Source organism: Mus caroli, unplaced genomic scaffold (genome assembly GCF_978045245.1).
Source record: "Mus caroli unplaced genomic scaffold, Mus_caroli_1 scaffold_7, whole genome shotgun sequence".
Taxonomy (NCBI): Eukaryota; Metazoa; Chordata; class Mammalia; order Rodentia; family Muridae; genus Mus; species Mus caroli.
The window spans coordinates 94,327,689-94,352,543 of NW_028227262.1; the positions used below are offsets into that span (position 1 = coordinate 94,327,689).

Consider the following 24,855-nt stretch of genomic DNA (forward strand, 5'->3'; position numbering starts at 1 on the left):
ACTCTGTCCCATTTCCAGGGTTGCTATCTCAAGTCTAATTGCAGATCTATCAGAATATGAGGCACACTTACTCAGTGCTGTCTGGATATCCTTTTCTCCATTCTTCACTTCTGTCAAAAATCCCTTTAGAAATTTCAGACCTCTAAAATTAAAGAGAGGAAGAAATATTATTTTCAAAGTTCATCTCAGTATCTCAAGCAAGGTAGGGAGAGGGCAGGACAGACAGACATCCTTCCTGAACAGCTTCCCTGCCATTTCTGTTAGAAAGTTCTGGACACTCCCCTCACCCTCTCTGCCATCTCTAAAACATTTTTCAAATTATGGTGCTATAGCATTAGCATCATCTAGAATTCATTAAAAATGAAAATTCTAGAGCCCCATACCAGACTTAGCAGTCCAGAAACTCTGGTTCTGAGTTCAGTGTTTTCCCAGGCTTTGCCATTGAAGCAGAAAGCTGCTCATTTAAGAGAACCTCATTGGCTCTCCAGCCTAAAACTCTTATAAATACTAGCAATATTACCAACATGTATTACTATGGGGCCGATGCTTGGCTCAGCAGACTTCCCACAGAAGGTTACAGCTTTGGTCACAGCTTCTCTGAAAGGCACCGGTGGTGTGAGCTGTGAGCTGTGAGCGTTCCAGCTGAGCTGAGCCTGAGCCGGGGTGAGCAGCATTCCAGCTGACTCCAGCTGACTGCCTTACCTCTTCAGCCACAAGAGGGCTTCGGTGGCTGAGTTCCTAACCTGAGCGACGCCGGCCTCCACCTCGTGCAGCACTATCCTCTGCAGGGTAGCAAACTCTTCCTTGTTGGTTATGTACTTCTGATTTACCTTCTGGAAACCAAACAAACCAGGGCAGCTGTGGCAGCTGCAAACTGTGACATCACCAGTTTCTTTATTATTGTTTAACCCCAAAATGCATACACGCATTGCTGACATGACTCCCCACTGATCCAGCGGTCAGCCTACTAAAGGCTTGCCTCTACTGCATAGCAGTTATTCCTCTACTGAAACTTCCCAGTGTGAATGATTCCCCCTCTCCTTTATATTCACCTTAATATTTCCAACAAGATCCATCTTAACAGGAGCAAACACTGTGGGACCAAGTTTGTCTGAAAAAAATAAAAGGATCAAAAATAATTCTGAAAAAGGTGTTTTGTTTTTTTTAAAATTTAGGAAACATATTATTATACTAGAAAATATTTGCATCATAATAATACATTTAGAAGCTATTTTCCCCAATATTACTCAGACTCTGGACTTGGCCATCAGCTTTCTATCTCACTGCTTTGAGATGTGTCTCTGTGACGAGGTCCTACGTGGCAGGTCTGATGAAAGCACCTCTCATCGATTTAGAGTGCCCATCTGAAAGGCTGGTACACTGCCCAGTGCGGCAGCAATAGATGTGTGACTATTTAGTACATTCAATGTTGCAAAGTCCAAACTGAAGTGAATTGTAAGCCTAAAATACCTATCGGTTTTTAAAGACGTAGCACCAAAGGAAAAATGCAGAAAACCTCACTAATGGCTCTCGAACCTGACTCCATGTTTATGACATTTTAGATATGCTGCTATGTAAGATATATTAAATTTTATTTTGCTATATTAATGTAGCTTCTATAAACTTATATTACTTGTGATTTGACTATACTACTAACTTTATATAATTTTAATTATTTATATTTACTAAACATAAATTTTACTTTTAAGGCATAGCATAAAAACAGAAGAGAAAAAAATAAATTCTAAAAATTATCTGATTGATCGTTTTTAAGAAAAAGGTAGAAAATGATGCAGCTAAAAAGAACCCCAAATGTGAAATAAAACAGTGTGCTAAAGAACAATGGCTTCATTGGCTCTAAGACAGGAAATGAGAATTAAAAGAGGAAAAAAAGAAAACAGAAAATAGGTAAAGAATATAGAAATACAGCAAAACAGGAGTGAATGAATGTAAAGAACATAACTCATTATATAGGCAATTATCAGAAAAACATAAATTTCAATAGCTGCAGAAAAAGCATTTTAATAAAATTATCTGATTCATGACTGTAATAGTTTGTATATTCTTGGACCAGGGAGTGGCACCATCTGGAGGTGTGGCCTTGTTGGATAGGTGTGACCTGGTTAGAGTAGGTGTGTCACTGTGGGTGTGGGCTTAAGACCCTAACCCTAGCTGCCTGGAAGTCAGTCTTCCATTAGCCGCCCTTGGATGAAGACGTAGAACTCTCAGCTCTGCCTGCGCCATGCCTGCCTCGATACTGCCATGCTCCCACCTTGATGATAATGGACTGAACCTCTGAACCTGTAAGCCAGCCCCAATTAAATGTGTTTTTATAAGACTTGCCTTGGTCATGGTGTCTGTTCACAGCAATAAAACCCTAACTAAGACAATGACTATAAGAACAACTACCAGCATACAACAATCAATGTATCTACATTTATTTATGTATACAGAATATTTATGTATATTTATGTAAATAGCATCAAACCCATAAAGTCCAAAATTATTCCTAATAAAACACAGTTATACATAACATTAGAGAAAATAAAAATGACTAAAGTATATGCATCAAATACATAACACACATATATATCATACTCATGGACTAGGAGATATAATGTTGTGAATGACATTAATTTCCCCCAGATTGGGCTTACAAATTCAATGTATGCAGCTTTAATAAAAATCCCAGTGGCCCTTTAATAGGAAATTTAAAACTAAAATTATACAGATCTGCAAAGGACCTAGAATTTCCAAAACAATCATGATAAGGAACAAAATTAGGAATCTTAAGATACTAAGGAGATACAAACCAATCCCGGGGTCAGGAAAGAGACCATTTATAGGCCTGAAGGTTCTGGAGCAGATAGCCAGAGCAATGTAAGAGGAGAAATCATGGTGGTTGCTTCTCTTGACAAATGGTCCTTAAATAACTAGACTGTGATGAAGACAAAATGACCCTCAATCCCAGCATCACAATGCATGCATGAAGTAATCCCAGCATGGACCATAGCTGAGGAGATGGCTCAGTCTGTAAAGTCCCCGCCTGACAAGAGTGAGCACCCAAATTCAATCCCTAGAGCCCATGGATGGAGGAGGGGCCTCAGACATGGTGTCACAGGCCCAATGTCTCAAAAAATGGGAAGGACCCTGGGAGGAAGACACAGGAAGATCCTTGAGGCCCTCTGGCCAACCAGCCTTGCCTACGTGTTTAGCTATAGGCCAGTAAGAGACTTTGTCTCAAAAAAAAAAAAAAAAAAAAAGTGGCTGGCATAAGGAAGAAAGACCCCCCACGACTGTCCTCTGGCCTGTGCATACGCATACTTAATGCACATGCACACACAGCTGTACATGCATGATAAATGTAAACGTAAAAATCTAGAAAAACCATGAGCGTATCTTTATGACCCTTGATTAAAAGTAAATTTAAGACAACTAAAAACATTAACACGAAAGTCACAGATCCATAAAAAGATAAACTATAAACAGGAAGGTGAGAGTCTGAAGGAAAATGTCTGTCATGCATCTATAATGGGATTTTACCTGGAATATTTAAAGAATCTTCAAAATTCAGTAACAGAGCCATCCTCAGTAATAGCACTCCAAGTAATAAAATGAAATCAATCAACTTTAAACCTGGGCCACAAAAAATACTGCAGTGGCCAAGAACTGTATGATAATGTACTCAATATTGTGGTAGCTGGTAAACTAAAGCTCCAATGAGGGCCACTGAATATGAGAAAGGCCTAAGCCCAAGTCCCACAGCAGCGAGTGAGAAGAGGGGAAGCAACGAGAACCCAGCACACAACAACTGTGAGTGCCACTGCGCATGTGACAGACATTCCCGCAGGCCATGCTGCTCAGTAACACCATGAGTTCTTGTCCCAGATACACAAGAGAACAAGAAATACACGCCACAAAGATAAATCTCTAAGTATGCATAGTGAGAAATGCCAAATACAAGAGTAGACAACAGGATTCCATATGCACAGACAAGGAAAAACTAAACTATGGTGACAAGAACCAGGCTTCACAGTGGATGATGAACCAGCTGGCACAGGGAATGTTCTCGGGTGATGAAAGTGTTCTCTATTTTGGTAGGGGTGTAGAATACATAGGTTTATCAAAATTGACAATCATAACCCTTAAGTTCTAGATGCAAGCTATACTTTAATTAAAGAGACATGAGTAGGGCTTGGGAGATGGCTCGAGTGTGGGACACCTGCACAGGTGTGAAGGCCAGAGTTCAGTCCCCAGAACCCATGTCAAAGCAGGAGGCTGTGGAATCTGCCTATCACTGTAAATCAAGTGGAGAGTAATGGAGGAAGACACCCAACATCAACCTCTGGCCTGGACATCTATGTGCACTCAGACATGTAAACACACACTCCTACACATGAGAAACAAAGACATGCATCAGATCATACAGTAAATATCAATATGTTAACAATATTCCTGACTTTATACTAAACAAAATTTAACGTATGTGTATGTTTAACACATATATAAATGTATTTATCTTTGAAGAAATTCCTTTCACTTAGTAAGGCATCTCCCCTCAGTACTGACAGGTTTGAAGGCCTGTTCCTGAACTACCTTCACTTTTGCTTGTATGTCTATTTTCTAGAATTCCCTATTTTCATTATCCCATCCTAGAGTCAATAGCTCCATCAATTAGCAATGGAATGGGGAAATGCAAGAGTATTGAAGACAGACAGCTTTCACTGTGTGGCATGTGATGTCAAGAGGAAGCTAAGAAGAGTCAACGTATTGTACACAATACGGAATATTTATCCTGTGAAAAAAGTCCAGAAAGTAATGGCTACAAGGCCACTGTAAGCAGTCTTACCTAGGACGGGAACCACTGCATAACAGGATGCCAAGAATGCTTCTGTGGGAATGCCACTGTCCTCCACGAGTTCAATGTCACTAAAGCTGAACAATTTGGTGACATTGAGGATGGAAGATTAAAACCACATCAGCACTCTGCAGTTCACAGATGTCACAGAAACAGCTTTTTAGGGAAAACCACTTTCCTGATTTCATGAGTAGCCCCAGACATGACTTTTCTATTATGAAACAGTCTATTAACATAATTCTCCAGAGAATCCACCCTCATAACCCAAGCCATTCGTCCCCTCCACCTGGTAAATATGAAGTGCTGGTCTCATTTCTTAGACTACACCAGCACAAACTGATTTCTAAAACCGGAAACTAGTGTCAAACTGCCAGGGAGTTTAAAGGGCCCAAAATACCTGGTATTCATAGTACTGAAGAAAGTTGGAATAACTTCTTCATTGTCTTCCCAGGGAGATTCTGGCAAGCAAACCGAGTCTGATCCAGGCTGTGCCAGATCCTTGTCATGACTCTCCAGGCTTTCCTCGCCATCTTCCTTCATTATCTCCCCATGGACTACAAAGGAAGTGAGGCCTATCACTAAGTTCTCATAGAGTTAGTGTAAAAATGAACACATACTCATTAGTGAAGATGTCTAAAGCACAGGACAGGATGAGCTGTTCATACCCACACCCCGAAAGAGCTCGTGTAGACCTTGTCTTCACTCATCAGTGCACATCACAATTACTCCACTATCATTCAGTATTCTTCAAAACTATGAATTGTTTTTATATTTACTTATATATTTTGTATGTGTGTATAGTCAGAGAACAACTTACAGGAGTTGGCTCTCTCCTTCCACCATATGCATTCTAGGGATCCAACTTGGATCATCAGGCTTAGTAGCAAAGGCTTTAACCTACTGAGCCATCTTGCTGGCTCTAGAAACCTGATTTTAAGGACCTTATAGTATCAATTATAGTGGTTTGAAAAGTCTTTCTCCTATGAATGGTCAGTCCTGGTTGTAAGCATATTCTGTGTTTATGGACTGACCCACGTGCTAAAATTTCCTTGTCAATCCTAAATCAAGACTTGTAGTGGTGCTTTTTCAGCTGTTCCTGGCAGTACAGGGTTGTACAAACTTGCTACCTAGTATGCATGGGCTTAGGTGTTTGTCTTGCTTCAAGACTCACACTAGAAACAAATGCCTTTATTTACTGTCCTGGTTTTTACATGTATACGGCTTTTGTTGCCAATTCTGTTGTTTACGAAGGCTCCGGACAGTTATGCTGGAGAAAAGCGTGAGCTACACTTCATGGACAGAGTGTGTGTGTGGCCAGGCTGCATTTGGACGTGAGTTAGAGATGCTGCTGAGTTCAGTGCTTACCTAGGTCACACAGACACTTCCAAATAGGAAAGGACATTAAAGCAATGCTATTTATGGATTGCTGATCAAAACCACATGGTTGTAAAAAGCAGACTATTCCCTTAGAGCAATCATACTATTTACTAATCAGGTTTGGACAACTTAGTATAAATACAACACATGAGAACTGACAGTCGTATCATAAAGAACCCTGTTCAAAGGCTTTTACCTTAAATCTGATTGGTCTGTGACCACAGATTCCTATAGGGAATCTTTATTCAAGACATTAGACTTTAAAGGGCTATGTGTTGCTTTCTTAGATCAATATCTAACATATTCTAGGATTAACATATTAAAAAAAACAAAAACAAAAATGACTTGGCTAGAAAATCACAGAATCTTTTAAGACACCTGATAAAGAAAGAACTTCCTTTATTTCAGTTAAGTACTCTGATTTTAAAATAATTTAGTAAGCAGTTTTAGCACAGCTATAAGTTCTATTATAGTTAATCTGGCCAATATGAAGACAGGACTTTGTGATTAGTGGCAGTGCAATTAGTAAATCTGAAAGGACAGAATTCTCAACTACACAGGTATTACCTGAAATTTGGCTTGATAAACACATAGAAGTTTGGTGGTTGGTAAACTGTGACATCCTCAGGCCTCACTAGAAACCAGGAGATTGAAAAAACTTAGCTGCTCTAATGTGACACACCAAGTCTGACACTGCAGTCTGTGTTCAAAAGATACTGAGGTATGATGGGAGTCAGTGAACCATTTACACCCACCAAAACGCAGCCACAAGCATCAGCACCAGAATACTGTATTTTATTTGCACATAGTGTCTGATGGGGTAACAGATGCTGGCCAGTTCCGTGACCTGCATTAGCAAGCTCCCTTAGGAGGTCCGCAGCACACTGTTTGGAGGCCAAGCTCTATCTGTGTCCACCCTGTGTGTTAGGCAGACCCTAAATCTATTACTCAGCACAGCTAGGCAGACTTTCTTTTGACGTTACCTGTCACATTATCATCTGTGTTTTCTTCACTGGAGATGCTGCAATCCACCTCTGTGGATTTCAAATATAAGGAACTCTTGGTTTTCATTAGGATTTCTTCATCACCATTTACTTCTATACTTAGCGATCCATTTTCACAACTGTTTAACTCCATCGGCCTAAAACAAATTGTTTAAAAGAAAATATAATTTGCCACAGGCTGCCCAGAAGGTGGTTCTCAACCTTCTTAATGTTGTGATCATTTAATACAATTCCTCATGTTGTGGTAACACCAACAATAAAATTATCTTGTTGCTAATTCATGACTATAATTTTGCTACTGTTTATGAATTCTCATGTGTATATCTGATATGTGACCAAATGGGGGCTGTGACCTGCCCCCCCCCCAGGTTGAGAAATGTTGCTCTAAGGGCTAGGGGGTCCACAGCCACCAAACACTGATTAAGGGGATTTTTTTTTTAAAACTAAGCCAAACCTTTCCATTTCCCACAGACAACAAGGCAAATACAGTAAGCAAACTACTAAAGTTGGGTGTGAGTAAAGCTGCTCATTCCTGCAATCCCTTTACTTGGGGGACTGAGGCAAAAAGGCTACAATCATCCTAGGCTAACCTGGGCTGTAGATTAAGACCCTCTAAAAAATAAATAATTAGAGGAGTGTTAGTGGCTTTTCCTGTACCCTGAGGTGACCCAATCTCCTGGTTTTCCACCAACATCAGGAAATGCTCAAGACAGTCTTTAGTTTATAATAGGCTTTCTCCAGGTGCCACATTTAACACTTACTTGGCTTTCTTCAACTTCTCCCTGGGAGGCTTTTCTTAATGACACATGGCTACTTAAACATGTTTGCTTAGCAGTTAACTGTCTGAAGTGACAAGCTGTGGCCAGCAGAAAGTCTCTGAGAAAGGCACACAGGAGGATCACAGCATATCCCAAGGGACTGAGCACACATCAGGGCAGCAGAAAAAAGCGCTTTAACATTTAAATGAAACAACTGCCTCTGCTAAAAGGATGTAATATATTATTATAAGTCAACTTCAAGCAGTAACAGAACAGCATCCAAGGTACACAGTGATTCTAGACAAAGAAAATATACATTTCAAACCCACACCTCAAAATGTAAACATAGATAAAGCCAATCTTAAAGAAATAGAAATTCATAAAAATGTTTTTAGTAAAAATATTTGAAACGGAAAAAAGTAGCAATGTCCAAATTGAGGACAATCTTTGTAATAAGGATTCAAAACACATACACGTACACAGCATATTAAGGGATGGACTGTTAACAATTTAAAAGGATAATCTGCACTGTGCCAATTCACAGAAGTGCCACACTATTTTATTTTATTTTCATAAGTAAAGACCTGACAATAGTGAGACAGGAAGCTTTTCCATTCTTGGTGACACTTAGATCAGACTCCAGGGCACATACGTGCTAGATGAGCACGGTACCTCTGAGCTACATAAACTTGCAGTTGTGTATACATTTTTTAAATCAAAGAATCATTTAGAGGAAGGTATTAGTTTCTATTTTGTATCGCTTCACGGCCTTTTGGCTAAGATCAAGTGTAGTTTATATTTTGCTAGCAAGTTATCTTCTGAATTATGTGCTACTAAGACTCCATCTCTAAATGAGACAGAGCAACAACACTTCGTTCCCTGGGGAAAGGCATGTTGAAATCAACATTCAGCTCTTCTTCAAGAGAAGTTCCAAGCCTCAGCCGCTCTAGACAAAGTTAGTGGATGTACTGACAAGACTCATTTCCTAGGGAAATGGCCACATCTGCCCATTTCTGCCAAATCCACTTGTGGTTTAGCGTCTCATAGATGGAAGTCAGGTCATTTGCTTCTGACACCATCGCAAATCACCGTTCACTATACCACTCCTTTTTTAAAAAACAAGGAACACAATGACTTTTAACTTTTAGAAAGAAGAAAAATAAAAGTTACTATACCTTTCCAATGAATTATGAATTGGTATGATGGGATGTTTCATCTTTAAAAAGAAAAAACAAAGAAATGAAAGTTTATGTGTTCAAACTTCAACAGAGTGTTATTTAGAATATCATCACATAAGAAAGTGGTCACTAGAGACAGAATGTATATTGCCCTCCTCAAGGAAAGAATCCTAGGTCTCGTCCAATAAAGGTGCACCCAAATTTCTTAGGAAAGGAAGATAGGGGTTTGAAAAATCTCATTACCACAGCCCAATTCCTAATGACTAGCTTTCTTTATACTGTGTTAGCGGTTTTTAGCATTGACAGCAAATTGTGCTGCAGTATTGAATCTAACACTAAAGATATGAAGGTAAGCACTGCAGACAGAATCTCTGCCCTTAAGCCAACTTCAGTAGAAGTTAGAGCTGAAACAGGGAGTGTATGAGAGGAGGTCCTCTTAGCCCAACCTAGGCACTGAGAGAAGACTAAGGGAAGATAAATAGGGGCTGACCTAGGAGAGAAGCAGAGACAGCGACAGCATGCTCAGCACTGGAAGATGGCATAAGCAATGGCACGTTCAGGCTAGGCACGGGGAGGGGGACTCGGAGAAGGGGGGGAGCAGCTGACACAGGAAGAGGCTACAAAGTTTGGTCTTAGCTTACAGGCCATGAGGAAATGACCAAAAGGTTTAGATAAAATCCAATTTACACTCATGACTCTTGGCTAATGGAGGGGTCAGGCTGACCGTGACTAGGTAGGATAGCACTAATCTAGGGAAGACTCTATGAAGTTAGAGAGAAGAGGTTATAGTAGAAAACTATGTGGGGTCAAACTGCTAAAAATACCCAAACGAGACATGGGACCAAAGGCAGACACAAAAGTGGACAGAAAGCAAACTACTCTCAAACAGGCATGACAATTATATCCTTAAACTTTGCCACACGGCTGCTGGACAGAAAGGGAGCTGGGCTTTTACCTTGCTGGACTTAAGCACCGCTAGTTGAGGGGACCCTGGGGGTGTATGGTAAAGCAGTTCGGAGGTAAAGGCTGCGTTTGCAATCTGCATGCATTCTTCCAAGGTCTTCAGGAAAGTGTTGCAGGTCGATTTCAGCAGGGTTCCCACATCAATTCCCTCCTATGTAACAACCAGAAGAAAGTTTTGTCTTGCTACAAAATGAGAAACTCAGTGGAGTTACACCCTGAGAGGTTTATATTCGCACACAGTGCTAATGTACCCAACCAACATACTGCTAGATAAATATGCATATCGGTGATAACACAAACCAATTAGGCCAAGCTATCCATTTTCGTATACATCTTGCTATTCTGACAATTTATTTGCTCACTGTTCCAGCTAATGGCAGCTTCTTTTGACTCCGGACTCCAAGCTAGCACCATGCTAGGTGCTGGGCAGAGATGCAGGCACTGTGCATCAATTGCTCTCAGAGCGATGACTGCAGGGCTTGAGGCAACCAAAATTCATTTAACACCTAGTAGGTACTTTTGTCTTTAAGGTAGCTTAATTTTCTAGTTGTTTTGCTTCTGGATGTTGATATTAGTAAGTTGTTCGTGAAATTTCTGAAACCACACTCTTGACTAGGGATCAAGGAGATGACGTGGATTTCTAATACAGGTCCCAGGTGATCTGTGATTGTGAATGAAGTTCCCAAGGCTCTCACTGTGAGCATTTTCTTCAATTACAGAGCTGTGTCCAAGATTTTCCATCTGTCTAGAGCAGGCTTTTTACCTTGGCACCACTGAGACTTTGGATTGGTTAGTATGTGTGTGCGTGTGTTTGTGTGGTGGTTTCAATAAGAATGGCCCCCATAGGCTCATATATGTGAATGCTTAGTCACCAGAGAGTGGCATTTCCTCGAGAGGAATTAGGAAGTGTGGCCTTATTAGAGTAGGTGTGTCACTGTGGGTAAGCTTTGAACTTTCAAAAGCCCAACCCGGGTCCAGTGTCTCTCCCTTCCTGAAACCTGTGGATCCAGATGTAGAACTTTCAGCTACTTCTGCAGTATCATATCAGCCGGCATACCGCTGTGCTCCCTGTTATTGTGATAATGGACTGAACCTCTGAAACTATAAGCAAGCCCTCAACTAAATGCTTAATTTAACTTAGCATTTACAAGCTTATAAGCATTGCCCTGGTCATGGTATCTCTTCACAGCAATAGTATAGTGACTAAGACAGTTGGTTGGTTGGTGGGTCAGTCAGTTTGTCCGTATGCAGGAGTGAGGCACAATTCTGCTCATTATGCTTAGCAGCACCCCTGGCTTCTAAACACTAAACAACAATGATGCTTCCTCAATCCTGACATTCAGACTGTCCTTGCTCTAGACTATAGACCTTGTAAGAAAAGGGATGAAATGGCTTTTATCTATTTCCCCCTCCTCCACAAACACAATATCCTACCCACAACAGACAGTTGATGAAGCCAAAGGAAGTGAATGAAAGTGAGTTAAACCAGTTTTATCAACAAGATTTCAGAACAGTATTAGTACCATGGTGTTCCAATGCTTAAGAGAAGGAGTTAACACTCTTTTTTTTTTTTTAAAGATTTATTTATTTTATATATGTGAGTACACTGTAGCTGTCTTCAGACACACCAGGAAAGGGCATCAGATCCCGTTACAGATGCTTGTGTGCCACCGTGTGGTTGCTGGGAATTGAACTCATGATTTGTGGAAGAGCAGTCAGAGCTCTTAACTGCTGAGCCATCCCTCCAGTCCACTCTTATGCATACATACCATCTGCATTCCTCAAGCTGTAGATCACAGCTGCTCTCAGTCAAGGCAAGTGATTTCACACACAGCCTAACAGCTTCTCTGGTGCTTTAGGATGAGCTGATGGCAGCCTTATTAACAAATCCGTGCTGAAGCTGTCAGTCCTTAGCTGGGCATGGTGGCACACATCTATAATCCCAGCACTCAGCAAGCTTCACTAGGAATCTGGAGTTCCAAACTGACTGACTACATAGTGAATCCTATCTTAAGGAAAAAAGAAAGGGAGAAGGGAAGACAGGAAGGGAGGGAGGAGGAGCAAGGTGGAGTCCTGTCCCCACCTCTGGGAGCGTGGGGCTGTTTCAGGGCACATTTCCTGTGACAGAGTGCAACCCTGCCTGCCAGTCTCACCAAGAGCAACAGGCACACCACGATAGACAGCATGCTGACACCTCAGGAATCACTCATAAGCAAACAGGTCAGTGTTTAAAAAGTCATGCTGACTGGGAAGAAACAATTTTAGTAACATCTTTTTTTTTTTTTTTTTTTTTGGTACTAAAGCTAAAGATCTCAAATGTTATAGATTAATCCTAAATTCCTTCAAGGGTGAGGAAGCATGCATTTCTGTGTTGAACTCTGCCACGTTCTTCTAAAAAACAACTGAGTCCAAAACAGCAATTACTGGAGAATAAATGCCCATAGACAATCTGACACTACCTTTGTGTATAGTATCAGTAACGTCACTAAAACAATGCTTTACCTCAGAGTCAGTGACACCGGCTGTGGCCACTTCTTTTGTTTTATCTACTTGTTGAACAAGGAGGTCACAGTACAGTCTTAGCTCCGACATTTTGGTTTTCAAGTTTTCAGTGTTTTCTGCAAATTCTAAATTAACAACAACAAAGGTAAAGTGGTTACCAGAAGGAACAGCCATTTCCTGGTCAGTAAGCTGCACAGAAGTGAAGTAACTGGGGCCTCGAGTGAGGTTTCCAGCGTGTGTTTCACAGGAGATAGGTATCAGAGGAACAGAAATGCAAAGAGGGCATATCCCAACTATTTCTTCAGACAGCATCCTGAACAATCACTGGTTCAGAAAGAAAGAGAGTTTGTGGGAACCCCTCTCCTGAGAACTGTCTGAGTCTGCCTCTCTGTAATATGCGGTCCTAGTGCTCCTGTCCTAGTGCTGTGCTCTGGAACAGTGTTCTGTCTGAGCACTAGTTCACATGTGTCTGTCAGGGTTAATGGCACGTGGCCATTACCAGCAAGGCTCTGCAGCCACCTTGGTACTGAGGGATCATTAACAATTGCTGTCACTTCTATTTTCTTGAGAATGTCACACATCACCTACTCTGAGTCAGCCAACAGCTTCGAGAATTTGTCCCTGATTTAGCACCAACACAACCAAGGAAGAGGTCATTTTATTGGGCCTACTCCAAGAGTTAGGACCTTATCTGTCACATGAAAGGTTCCCTCAGTGCAGCAGGTGTACATATAGGATGGTAAAACAGTGACAGGAGCAGTTAGGGGCCAGGAAGTAAGCCTCAAGACTCTTACCCAAGGGCAAAGAAGAAGGTCCACCGTGCTGCTCAGATCAAATGGAATCAACAAGCACCCACCTGGGAGACAGTGGGAAGCAGGCACACACTGCAGAGAACACCCTGATCCCTAGGCGTCTCTGGTTACCTACTCTTTACCGAACTTTGTGATACCATTTCATGTCATTACCAGATCACAGAGTCATCCTTCCAAGGCAGATACTATCACCTTCTCAAAGACGAGGTGAACAAAGCTCAGAAAAACTAAGTGACTTGTGGCAGAATTGTACAGCCAGTGAAAGTGAAGTACCAATACCAATCATTTAACCTAGGTGTATCTGGCTCCAAAGTTATCATGTTGTCTACCACACCAAGAAAGCAAAATTGTAATTAGGTAGAACCCTGAGTCAATACTGCTTACATACATAGCATTTCAATGACACAAAAAGCTGGGCAAGGGGATCCAGAAATAGCAGTGGGTGATTTCCAAGGATCTCAGACAAGGGGACCGTCAGTACTTGCCTTTTTCCTTCTGAGTCCTACTATCTGTCAGGCAGGCCTTGGCAGATCCCAGAGCCACCAGCCACCGCTGTCTCTCTGCCACACTCCTGGCTTTTAAGTAGAAATACTGTTCCCCGGGGATGATGAGGTCCATGCGAGTGTTATCCACGGAATGAACTTGGGGCAAGAAAGAAGGTCAGGCTCGGGAACAGCTATCTGGGCACCCCCCCCCCCAGCTTCTTGTTTAGTTTTGCTAAGATTTAATCTTTATGTACCTATATGCTTCTGTGGGCACGTGTATGTGGGGGTTAATATGTCTGTGTATACTGAGGCCAGGGAATATCAGCTACTCTCCTCTATCTCTCCAACTACTTCTGAGCCCGAGAGTGTGTTCTCACCACTAAGGTAAAAGCCACTATGCCCAGAGGTCCTCCTGCCTCTCTCCTCCTCAGACCTGGGGTTACAGGAGTGTGCAAAATACCTGGCTTATGATTACATGGGTGTTGGTATCTAAATTCCAGGCCCCACCACTGGGTAGCAAGTGCCTTTAACCACTGAACTCTCTCTCCTAGCCTCCTGAAAGCTTCTTCAGAGAGAAGGGCCAGTCCTCTCACCAACTTCTTATAACACTAAGTTCTGTTCATTTATCTGTTCTAGACAGCTATGCTGATTAAGAAGGGAAACCTTGCAGGGTATACTGGCACACACCTTTAATCCTAACACTCAGGACGTAAAGGCCAGCTGGTCTACAAAGTGAGTTCCAGGCCAATCAGAACCACACAATAAAGAAATCTTGTCAAAAAAAAAAAAAAAGAAGAGTAATTGGTTTCAAGTCACCAATCAAGACCTTGCAGCCATTGTCTACCCTGCTCCTCTGCCCTCCCAATACACACACACACACACACACACACACACACACTCTTATCCAATTGAACCTTGTTATCAGGGTGGAGCAGGAGTCTTCCTTTGCCCTCATGAATATAGAAAGTATGTTATTCTAAGCCCAAAAGCCTAGCATGCTCACACGGCACAGTTGAACCCCCAGGCTGGCGTGTGGAGACAGTTCCAGTAGGCAGTAGAAGATGCAGGCCTGCCATCAGATGGCATAGGACCTTTAAGACGGCAGATTAGTAGGAAGTCATTGGTGGCCACACTGTTTGTTCTCACAGACTCTGATTAGTACTTGCGGGGGTCATTACACAGGAACAAAGGCTCCTCCCAGGTTTCTCAGGCTTTCTATGTGATACCTCCCTCCCCTACACTCTATTATCATGATACCATGTACCACAGTATGATTCACCCAGTGTGCCCTAACCAGAGTTAGCCTTGTTTTACTTAGACTTTCATACTCCAATATTGTTAGCTAAATAAAATTATTTTCCTTATACATCACCCCCAGCCTTGGGTATTTTATTGTGGCAACAGAATCCAGACTAACATACCTGCTAATGAGCAAGGGTACAATCTTTATTTCCTTGGAGTTATGGCAAAACAATCACGAACACATTTGCCCCTTTCTGATTCTCTTAAGCACTCAGTGTGGGGTGTGGGTATTCCTCAGAATTCTTCCAGAGAAGAAACTAGCAAAATACATTCTTCTTCACCCTCCCCAAACCCCATCTAATAGTACTCTCTTCAGCCACACATCACACCACCTCAAGATTCTAAAGCCAAGAAGTAAAGGCTATTCGTTGTCCCTGCAGGTATTTTCTTATTTTGATTGGAAGGTGGGTATGTTGCCTATCCTAATTTAAACACACAGGCATTTGATGTTACACTAAAATCACTGGAGGCTCACATACAGTCACTGCCCCAGGGAAGCAGGTAAGAAATGAGCACAGGCTGAGTGTGAAGATGTTGCTCTCTTTATTCTGACCAGTTCTTAACACATCCTGAAAGAGCTGGCTGCAGTTTTAGGGTTTTTTTTCCAAAGGCTTTCTTTCAAGAACAACTGTCTTTCTATCTCTCCACTTTCAAGGACAACTGTGTGTCCTGCAGGAGCAGCAGAGAAAGGCATTCAGGGGCCAGTACTTTTTCATTCTTCTAGGGCGGTACAAAGAAAGCTGAAGGTTCCAAGTTGCCTGGTCACTCACCTTGAATCTCACAGACTGCCATCTGGATGCTCCCTTTGCAACCCTTCCAGGCATCCTCAGGAGAGTCGTAATAGGACAGTATTCCCCCACAGAGAAGGAACCATCGAGGCTGCCAACCTAAGAGCAGAGGAAAAGCCATGCACAGTTACTGCTGGTGTGCAAGGTGCCAAGGCAGGCATAGAAATGCGATCTAATAATGTAGGGTACCAAGTGCCAGATGCAGGGACTTTTTTGTTGCTTCTAAGAAGGAAGCGGGTTAGAAAAGACTTGTACATTTGGTCCTAGTTTTGTAAAATTAGAAACAACAGTTCTAGAGGCATATATTTTAGTCACATGAGATATAGCAGCTGGGAAGGATCAGAAGTAAGGAAGTGATGGTAATATGCAATAGGACTTACATAGATTTGTATTTTCATTTCCCCCCTTTAAACACAGCTCTAGTGGCCAGATCATCTGCCAATACCTGCCCAATGTTACACAGTCTGTGTGCCCCCTAGGAGGTCTGAAGTAACCAAAGACACAGGTGAGAATCTCACCCACAGAGCCCAGCTGACGCAGGACCTCCCCGCCCTGCCAAGCTCCATATTTCTTCTGGTCCCCTTCTCTACCCGGGCCAGACCAGCAGACAGATACCCTCCCACACCATACTCCCAGGAAGTCCACAATAACTAGGGACACAGGAGGTCCACAGTAACCACAACACAGGCAGGCCACCCTAACCAGAGATAGCACTGCTTGCTTCCAAGGAGACCTGCTCTAACCCAGGTCACAGATCTCTACCTGCCTCCAAAGACAACCAGGCCACACCCAGGCCAGTTAACACAAGAGATAACCAGATGGCCAGAGGCAATCACAAGATCATAATTGACAGGACCCAATGCAATATGACACTATCAGAACCCAGATCTCCCACCAGAGCAAGCCCTGGATACCCTAACATTCCTTAAAAGCAAAATAATGACCTAAAATCTCATCTCATGAAGATGATCGCAGCCTTTAAGGAGGATAAAAAGAACTCCCTATATTGATCCTGCCAATACATGAGTATGGGAGATCTTTCCATCTTCTGAGATTTTCTTTGATTTCTTTCTTCAGAGACTTGAAGTTCTTATCATACAGATCTTTCACTTTCTTAGTTAGAGTCATGCCAAGGTATTTTATATTATTTGTGACTACTGTGAAGGGTGTTGTTTCCCTAATTTCTTTTTCAGCCTGTTTATCCTTTGTGTAGAGAAAGGCCAACTCAATTCTTCAACGAATTAGAAAGGGCAATTTGCAAATTCATCTGGAATAACACAAAACCTAGGATAGCAAAAAATCTTCTCAATGATAAAAGAACCTCTGGTGGAATCACCATGCCTGACCTAAAGTTGTACTACAGAGCAATTGTGATAAAAACTGCACGGTACTGGTATAGTGACAGACAAGTAGACCAGTGGAATAGAATTGAAGACCCAGAAATGAACCCACACACCTACGGTCACTTGATCTTTGACAAGGGAGCTAAAACCATGCAGTGGAAAAAAGACAGCATTTTCAACAAATGGTGCTGGCACAACTGGCGGTTATCATGTAGAAGAATGCGAATTGATCCATTCCTATCTCCTTGTACTAAGGTCAAATCTAAGTGGATCATGGAACATCACATAAAACCAGAGACACTGAAACTTATAGAGGAGAAAGTGGGGAAAAGCCTTGAAGATATGGACATAGGGAAAAAAATTCCTGAATAGAACAGTAATGGCTTGTGCTGTAAGATCGAGAATCGACAAATAGGACCTCATAAAATTGCAAAGCTTCTGTAAGGCAAAAGACACCGTCAATAAGACAAAAAGGCCACCAACAGATTGGGAAAGGATCTTTACCAATCCTAAATCAGATAGGGGACTAATATCCAATATATAAAAAGAACTCAAGAAGGTGGACTCCAGAAAATCAAATAATCCCATTAAAAATGGGGCTCAGAGCTAAACAAAGAATTCTTACCTGAGGAATATCGAGTGGCTGAGAAGCACCTGAAAAAACGTTCAGCATCTTTAATCATCAGGGAAATGCAAATCAAAACAACCCTGAGATTCCACCTCACACCAGCCAGAATGGCTAAGATCAAAAATTCAGGTGACAGCAGATGCTGGCGAGGATGTGGAGAAAGAGGAACACTCCTCCATTGTTGGTGGGATTGCAAGCTTGTACAACCACTCTGGAAATCAGTCTGGCGGTTCCTCAGAAAATTGGACATAGTACTACCGGAGGATCCTGCAATACCTTTCCTGGGCATATATCCAGAAGATGTTCCAACTGGTAAGAAGGACACATGCTCCACTATGTTCATAGCAGCCTTATTTATAATAGCCAAAAGCTGGAAAGAACCCAGATGTCCCTCAACAGAGGAATGGATACAAAAAATGTGGTACATTTACACAATGGAATACTACTCAGCTATTAAAAAGAATGAATTTATGAAATTCCTAGGCAAATGGATGGACGTGGAGGGCATCATCCTGAGTGAGGTAACCCAATCACAAAAGAACTCACATATGTACTCACTGATAAGTGGATATTAGCCCAGAAACTTAGAATACCCAAGATACAAGATACAATTTGCAAAACACATGAAACTCAAGAAGAATGAAGATCAAAGTGTGGACACTTTGCCCCTTCTTAGAATTGGGAACAAAACACCCATGGAAGGAGTTACAGAGACAAAGTTTGGAGCTGAGACGAAAGGATGGACCATCTAGAGACTGCCATACCCGGGGATCCATCCTATAATCAGCCTTCAAAAGCTGACACCATTGCATACACCAGCAAGATTTTGCTGAAAGGACCCTGATATAGCTGTCTCTTGTGAGGCTATGCTGGGGCCTGGCAAACACAGAAGTGGATGCTCACAGTCAGCTATTGGATGGAACACAGGGCCCCCAAAGGAGGAGCAAGAGAAAGTACCCAAGGAGCTAAAGGGGTCTGCAACCCTATAGGTGGAACAACAATATGAACTAACCAGTACCCACAGAGCTCCTGTCTCTAGTTGCATATGTATCAGAAGATGGCCTAGTCGGCCATCATTGGGAAGAGAAGCCCCTTGGTCTTGTAAACTTTATATACCTTAGTACAGGGGAACACCAGGGCCAAGAAGTGGGAGAGGGTGGGTAGGAGGATGGGAGGGGAGGGTATTGTGGACTTTTGGGATAGCATTTGAAATGTAAATGAAGAAAATACCTAATTTTAAAAAATATATTTTACAACAACAACAAAAAAGAACTCCCTAAACGAAATACAGGAAAACAAAAGGAAACAGGTAGAAGCCCTTAAAGAAGAAACAAATAAATTCCTTAAAGAAATACAGGAAAATACAATCAAGCAGGTGAAGGAATTGAACAAAACAGTCCAAGAACAAAAAATGGAAATAGAAACAATAAGGAAAACACAAAGGGAGGCAACCCTGGAGATGGACAACTTAGGAAAGAAATCAGGAGCTACAGATGCAATAAGCATCACCAACAGAATACAAGAGACAGAAGAGAGAATCTCAGGTGCAGAAGATACCATAGAAAATATTGACACATTGGCCAAAGAAAATACAGAGTGTAAAAAGCTCCTAACCCAAAATATCCAGGAAATTCAGGACACAATGAAAAGACCAAACCTAAGAATAATAGGAAAAGAAGAACGTAAAGAATCCCAGCTCAAAGAGCCAGAAAAAAATCTTCAACAAAATCATAAAAGAAAACTTACCTAACGTAAAGAAAGAGATGCCCATAAGTGTGCAAGAAGCCCACAGAACACTAAATAGATTGGACCAGAAAAGAAAATGTTCTTGTCAAATAATTATCAAAATACTAAATGCATAGAACAAAGAAAGAATATTAAAAGCAATAAGGGGGAAAGGTCAAGTGACATAAAAAGACAGCCCTACCAGAATTATACCAGACTTCTCAAGAGACAATCTAAAAGTCAGAAGTTCCTGGACAGCTATCATCCAGGCCCTAAGAGAACACAAATGCCGGCCCAGGATACTATACCCAGCAAAATTCTCAATTACCATACCTGGAGAAACCAAGATATTCCATGACAAAACCAAATTTAAACAATATCTTTCTACTAATCCAGCCCTACAGAGGATACTGGAAGAAAATCTCCAACACAAGGAGGGTAACTACACCCAAGAAAACACAAGAAATTAAACATTTTACAACAAACCCAAAGGAAGAGAATCATACACACATAATACCACCTCCAGCAACAAAAATAACAGGAACTAACGACCATCTGTCTTTAATCACTCAACATCGATGGACTCAATTCCCCAATAAAAAGACAAAGGCTGTTAACAGCCTGGATACATAAACAGGAATCAGCATTTTGCTGCATATAAGAAACACACTTCAGAGCTGGGCGTGGTGGTACACGCCTTTAATCCCAGCACTCGGGAGGCAGAGGCAGGCGGATTTCTGAGTTCAAGGCCAGCCTGGTCTACAAAGTGAGTTCCAGGACAGCCAGGGCTATACAGAGAAACCCTGTCTCGAAAAGCCAAAAAACAAAAAAACAAAAAACCAAAAAAACCAAAATACAAAAAAAAAAAAAAAAAAAAAAAAAAAACCCACAGTTCAGTGACAAAGACAGACACTACCTCAGAGTAAAAAGCTGAAAAAAGTTTTCCCAGCAAATAGTCCCAAGAAACAAGCTGGAGTTGCCATTCTAATATCCAATAAAATAGACTTTCAACCAAAAGTTATCAAATGAGATGAGGAAGGACACTTTATATTCATCAAAGGAAAAATCTACCAAGATCAACTCTCAATTCTAAATATCTATGCCCCAAATGCAAGGGCAGCCACATTCATAAAAGAAACTTTACTAAAGCTCAAAACACATACTGAGCCTCACATAATAATACTGGGAGACTTCAACACCCCACTCTCACCAAAGGACAGGTCACTGAAACAGAAACTAAACAGAAGCAACAGTGAAACAAATAGAAGTGATGAACCAACTGGATTTAACAGATATCTACAGAATATTTCACCCCAAAACAAGAGTATACCTTCTCAGCACTTCATGGAACCTTCTCCAAAATTGACCATATGATCGGACATGAAACAAGCCTCAACAGATCCAAGAAGATTGAAATAATCCCATGTATTCTATCCGATCACCACAGACTAAGGTTAGATCCAATAACAACAAAAACAACAGAAAGATCACATACTCATGGAAACTGAACAACTCTCTGCTCAATGATAACTTTGTCAGGGAAGAAATAAAGAAAGATACCAAAGACTATAGAAGTCAATGAAAATGAAGACATATCATACTCAAACTTATGGGACACAATGAAAGCAATGTTGAAAGGAAACTTCATAGCACTAATTGCTTTCATAAAGAAATTGGAGAGCTCCCATGCAAACAATTTAACAGCACACCTGAAAGCTCTAGAACAGAAAGAAGCTAACACATCCAAGAGGAGTAGATTGCAGGAAATAGTCAAACTCAGGGCTGCAATCAACCAGTTAGAAACAAAAAGAACTATTCAAAGACTCAACAAAACCAAGAGCTGGTTCTTTGAGACAGATAAATCCTTAACTAACTAAAGTAACTAAAGAGCACAGAGACAGTATCCAAATAAAATTAGAAATGAAAAGGGAGACACAGCAATAAAAACCGAGGAAATTCAAAATAATCATCAGAACCTACTACAAAAGTCTATACTCTGCAAAACTGGGAAATCTAGATGAAATGGATGGTTTTCTAGACAGATAACATGTATCAAAGTTAAATTAAGATCAGGTAAACTATCTAAATAGTCCCATAACCCCTATGGAAATAAAAATAGTCATTAAAAACCTTCCAACCAAAAAAAATAAATAAATAAAGCCCAGTGCCAGATGGTTTTAGTGCAAAATTCTACCAGACTTTCAAAGATGAGCTAATACTCCTCAAACTATTCCACAAAATAGAAACAGAAGGAACACTACTTAATTCATTTTACGAAGCCATAGTTGCTGTGATACCTAAACCACACAAAGACCCAACAAAGAAAGAGAACTTCAGTCCAACTGGATCAAGGACCTCAACATAAAACCACAAACACTGAGATGAATAGAAGAGAAAGTGGGAAATAGCCTGGAACTCACTGGCACAGGGGGAAATTTCCTGGACAGAATACCAATGGCTGAGGATCTAAGATCAACAATTGATAAATGGGACCTCATGAAACAAAAGCTTCTGTAAGGCAAAGGACATCGTCAATAGGACAAATCAGCAACCTACAGATTGGGGAAAAAATCTTCACTAACCCACATCTGACAGATTGCTAATATCCAAAATATATAAAGAACTCAGGAAGTTAACCTCCAAAAAACCAAATAACTCAATTAAAAAACAGGGTACAGAACTAACCAGAGAATTTATAACAGAAGAATCTCTAATGGCTGAGAAACACTTGAAGAAATGTTCAAAGTCCTTAGTCATCAGAGAAATGTAAACCAAAGTGACCCTGAGAGTCCCCCTTACACCAATGAGAATGGCTGAGATCAAAACCTCAGGTAACAACAGCACAGCACATGCTGGCGAGGATGTGGAGAGAGAGGAACTCTCCTCCTTTGCTGGTAGGATTACAAACTGGTACAACTACTCTGAAAATCAATCTGGTGGTTCCTCGGAAAATTGGAAATAGTTCTACCTGAGAACCCAGCTCTAACCTTCTTGGACATATACCCAAAAGATGCACCGCCCCCTCCCCCCCCCCCCCCCCCCCATGTCACAGGGGCACTTTCTCCACTATGTCCATAGCAGCCTTATTCACAATAGCCAGAAACTGGAAATAACCCAGATGACCGTCAACTGAAGACTGGACACAGAAAATGTGGTTCATTTACAAAATGGAATACTATTTCTGGAGGTCATGAGTTCAAGACCTAGCAACCACATGTTGGCTCACAACCATCTGTAAGGAGAAATAAATAAAAAACCTATGGGCCGGGGCGAGTGGGGCCGGAGCAAGAGGAAAAGGAGAAAACAAGAGGACAGCATGAGTTTTGCAGGCAAATGGATGGAACTAGAAAATATCATCCTGAGTGAGGTAACTCAGGCCCATAAGGATATGCATGGCATGTACTCACTGATAAGTGGATATTAGCCAAAAAGTACAGAATACCTAGGATACAAGCTGAAGACTGTAAGAACTGTAACAAACAGAAAGCTCCAAGTGAAGATGCTTCAATCCTATTTAGAAGGGGGAAGAAAATGATCATGAAAGGCAGAAGGAGGGAGGAATCTGGGTGGGAGAGAGGAGGGGGAGAGGAAAAGGGGAACAGGATCAGGTAAGGGGGGACAAGAGAGAAGCCCAGAGGGTGAGGAGAATGAATGGAAATAAGCAGCCTTGGGGGTGGGAGGTCAGGGACCCTCTAGAAAGTAATAGAGACCAGGGAGGTGAGAGACTCTCAAGACTCAATTGGGGGTGACCTTAGTCCACCTTCAGTAGATAAACAGGGCCTCAAATGGAGGAACTGGGTTACTAACCCACAGTCAAAATTTCTGACCCAGAATTGTTCCTGTCTAAAAGAACTGCAGGGACAAAAATGAAGAAGAGACTGAAGGAATTGTGGTTCAATGACTGGACCAACTTGGGATCCATCTGGGGCAGAGGGCACCAAGGCCTGACACTATTACTGATGCTATGATATGCATACAGATGGGAGCCTGGCATGGCTATCCTTAGAGAGGCTCTACCACCAGCTGACTGATACAGAAGCAGATACTTACGCCCAACCATTGGAGTGAAGTTGGAGACCCGTATGGCTGAATTAGGGGAAAGACTGAAGAAGCAGGAATGAGTGACCCCATAGGAAGACCAGCAGTTTCAACTAACCCAGACCCCAGGGAACTCCCAGAGACTGAGCCACCAATCAGGAGCATACAAGGGCTGGTCCAAGGCCCCTGGCACATATATAGCAAAGGTTTGCCTGGTCTGGCCTCAGTGGGAGATGTGCTTTATCCTTGAGAGACTTGAGGCCCCAGGGAAGGGGTAGGTCTGGTGGGAGGGGGAGCACCCTCTCAGAGGCAACGGGGAGGAGGAATGGGATGAGGAACTGTGTGAGGGGGGACTGGGAGAGGAGCAACGGCTGGAATGTAAATAAATAGAATAATTTGAAAAAAAAACATAGTTCAAGTAATCCATGATTCTTAATTTTCCTAAGACAAATTATGTTGCCATGAATACCACTGTCACACAACTATCTCCCTTGTCTAATTATCAGGATCTCAGAAACTGCAATAAAGATCACATTGACCTCTCAGCAAAGAGCATGCAGTGTCCAGACTAATGAGCCTAAAGCATAGAACTCAGGACAGATTTCTCTGACCATTTAGTACTGGCCCACCAAAGCACAGCAATCTTTAAGCCCTCAAGAGTTAGTTCTAATCATGCCACTATTGAGGTGTGGGGACAAGCTATATACAGTAAAAACAGACATCTTGACTAAGTCTTCTCACATGCCTTGCAATTCTAGGCAAACCAAACTGATTAGCTATGAAGCAAGCTTCATCTCCTCATAAAATGTCCCACAACTATTTCTACTTATATTTGGAAACACACACACACACACACAACCCAGCAGGCATCTTCATCCTCTTTGAAGGAGATTACCTTCCTCTTATGCAACTCTATTATGGCTGAGGACAAAGAATTAAGAACACTGGTCTTTGAGGAGCATTCCACATGGGATGTTCCCTACTGGCAGGCTTCCCCTGGCTTGCTCAGTTTGCTTTCTTATAGAACCCAAGACTACTAGCCCAGAGATGGCACCACCCACAATGGGCTGGCCCTCCCACCCTTGATCACTGAC

At 41.8% G+C, this 24,855-nt stretch overlaps 1 protein-coding gene across 2 annotated transcripts in view; it reads right to left on the reverse strand.

The window, feature by feature from the left end:
- The window catches only part of Plekha8 (pleckstrin homology domain containing A8), a 47,279-nt gene that overhangs the window by 10,420 nt on the left and 12,004 nt on the right, over positions 1-24,855 (reverse strand). Inside the window, exons 2-12 of one of the 2 annotated variants that reach the window (XR_015047637.1) lie at positions 16,010-16,126; positions 13,938-14,093; positions 12,641-12,765; positions 10,131-10,289; positions 9,173-9,213; positions 7,219-7,376; positions 5,256-5,412; positions 4,850-4,935; positions 1,053-1,111; positions 744-833; positions 72-142 (exon numbers count right to left, since the gene is read on the reverse strand). Coding sequence is in view for 1 of the 2 variants with exons in the window: in XM_021165136.2 (XP_021020795.1) it covers positions 72-142; positions 703-833; positions 1,053-1,111; positions 4,850-4,935; positions 5,256-5,412; positions 7,219-7,376; positions 9,173-9,213; positions 10,131-10,289; positions 12,641-12,765; positions 13,938-14,093; positions 16,010-16,126 (1,260 nt within the window). In the remaining variant the exon portion in view is untranslated. Of the gene's footprint in view, positions 1-71; positions 143-702; positions 834-1,052; positions 1,112-4,849; positions 4,936-5,255; positions 5,413-7,218; positions 7,377-9,172; positions 9,214-10,130; positions 10,290-12,640; positions 12,766-13,937; positions 14,094-16,009; positions 16,127-24,855 lie in introns of both variants that reach the window. The other variant, XM_021165136.2, reaches the window with a different exon arrangement.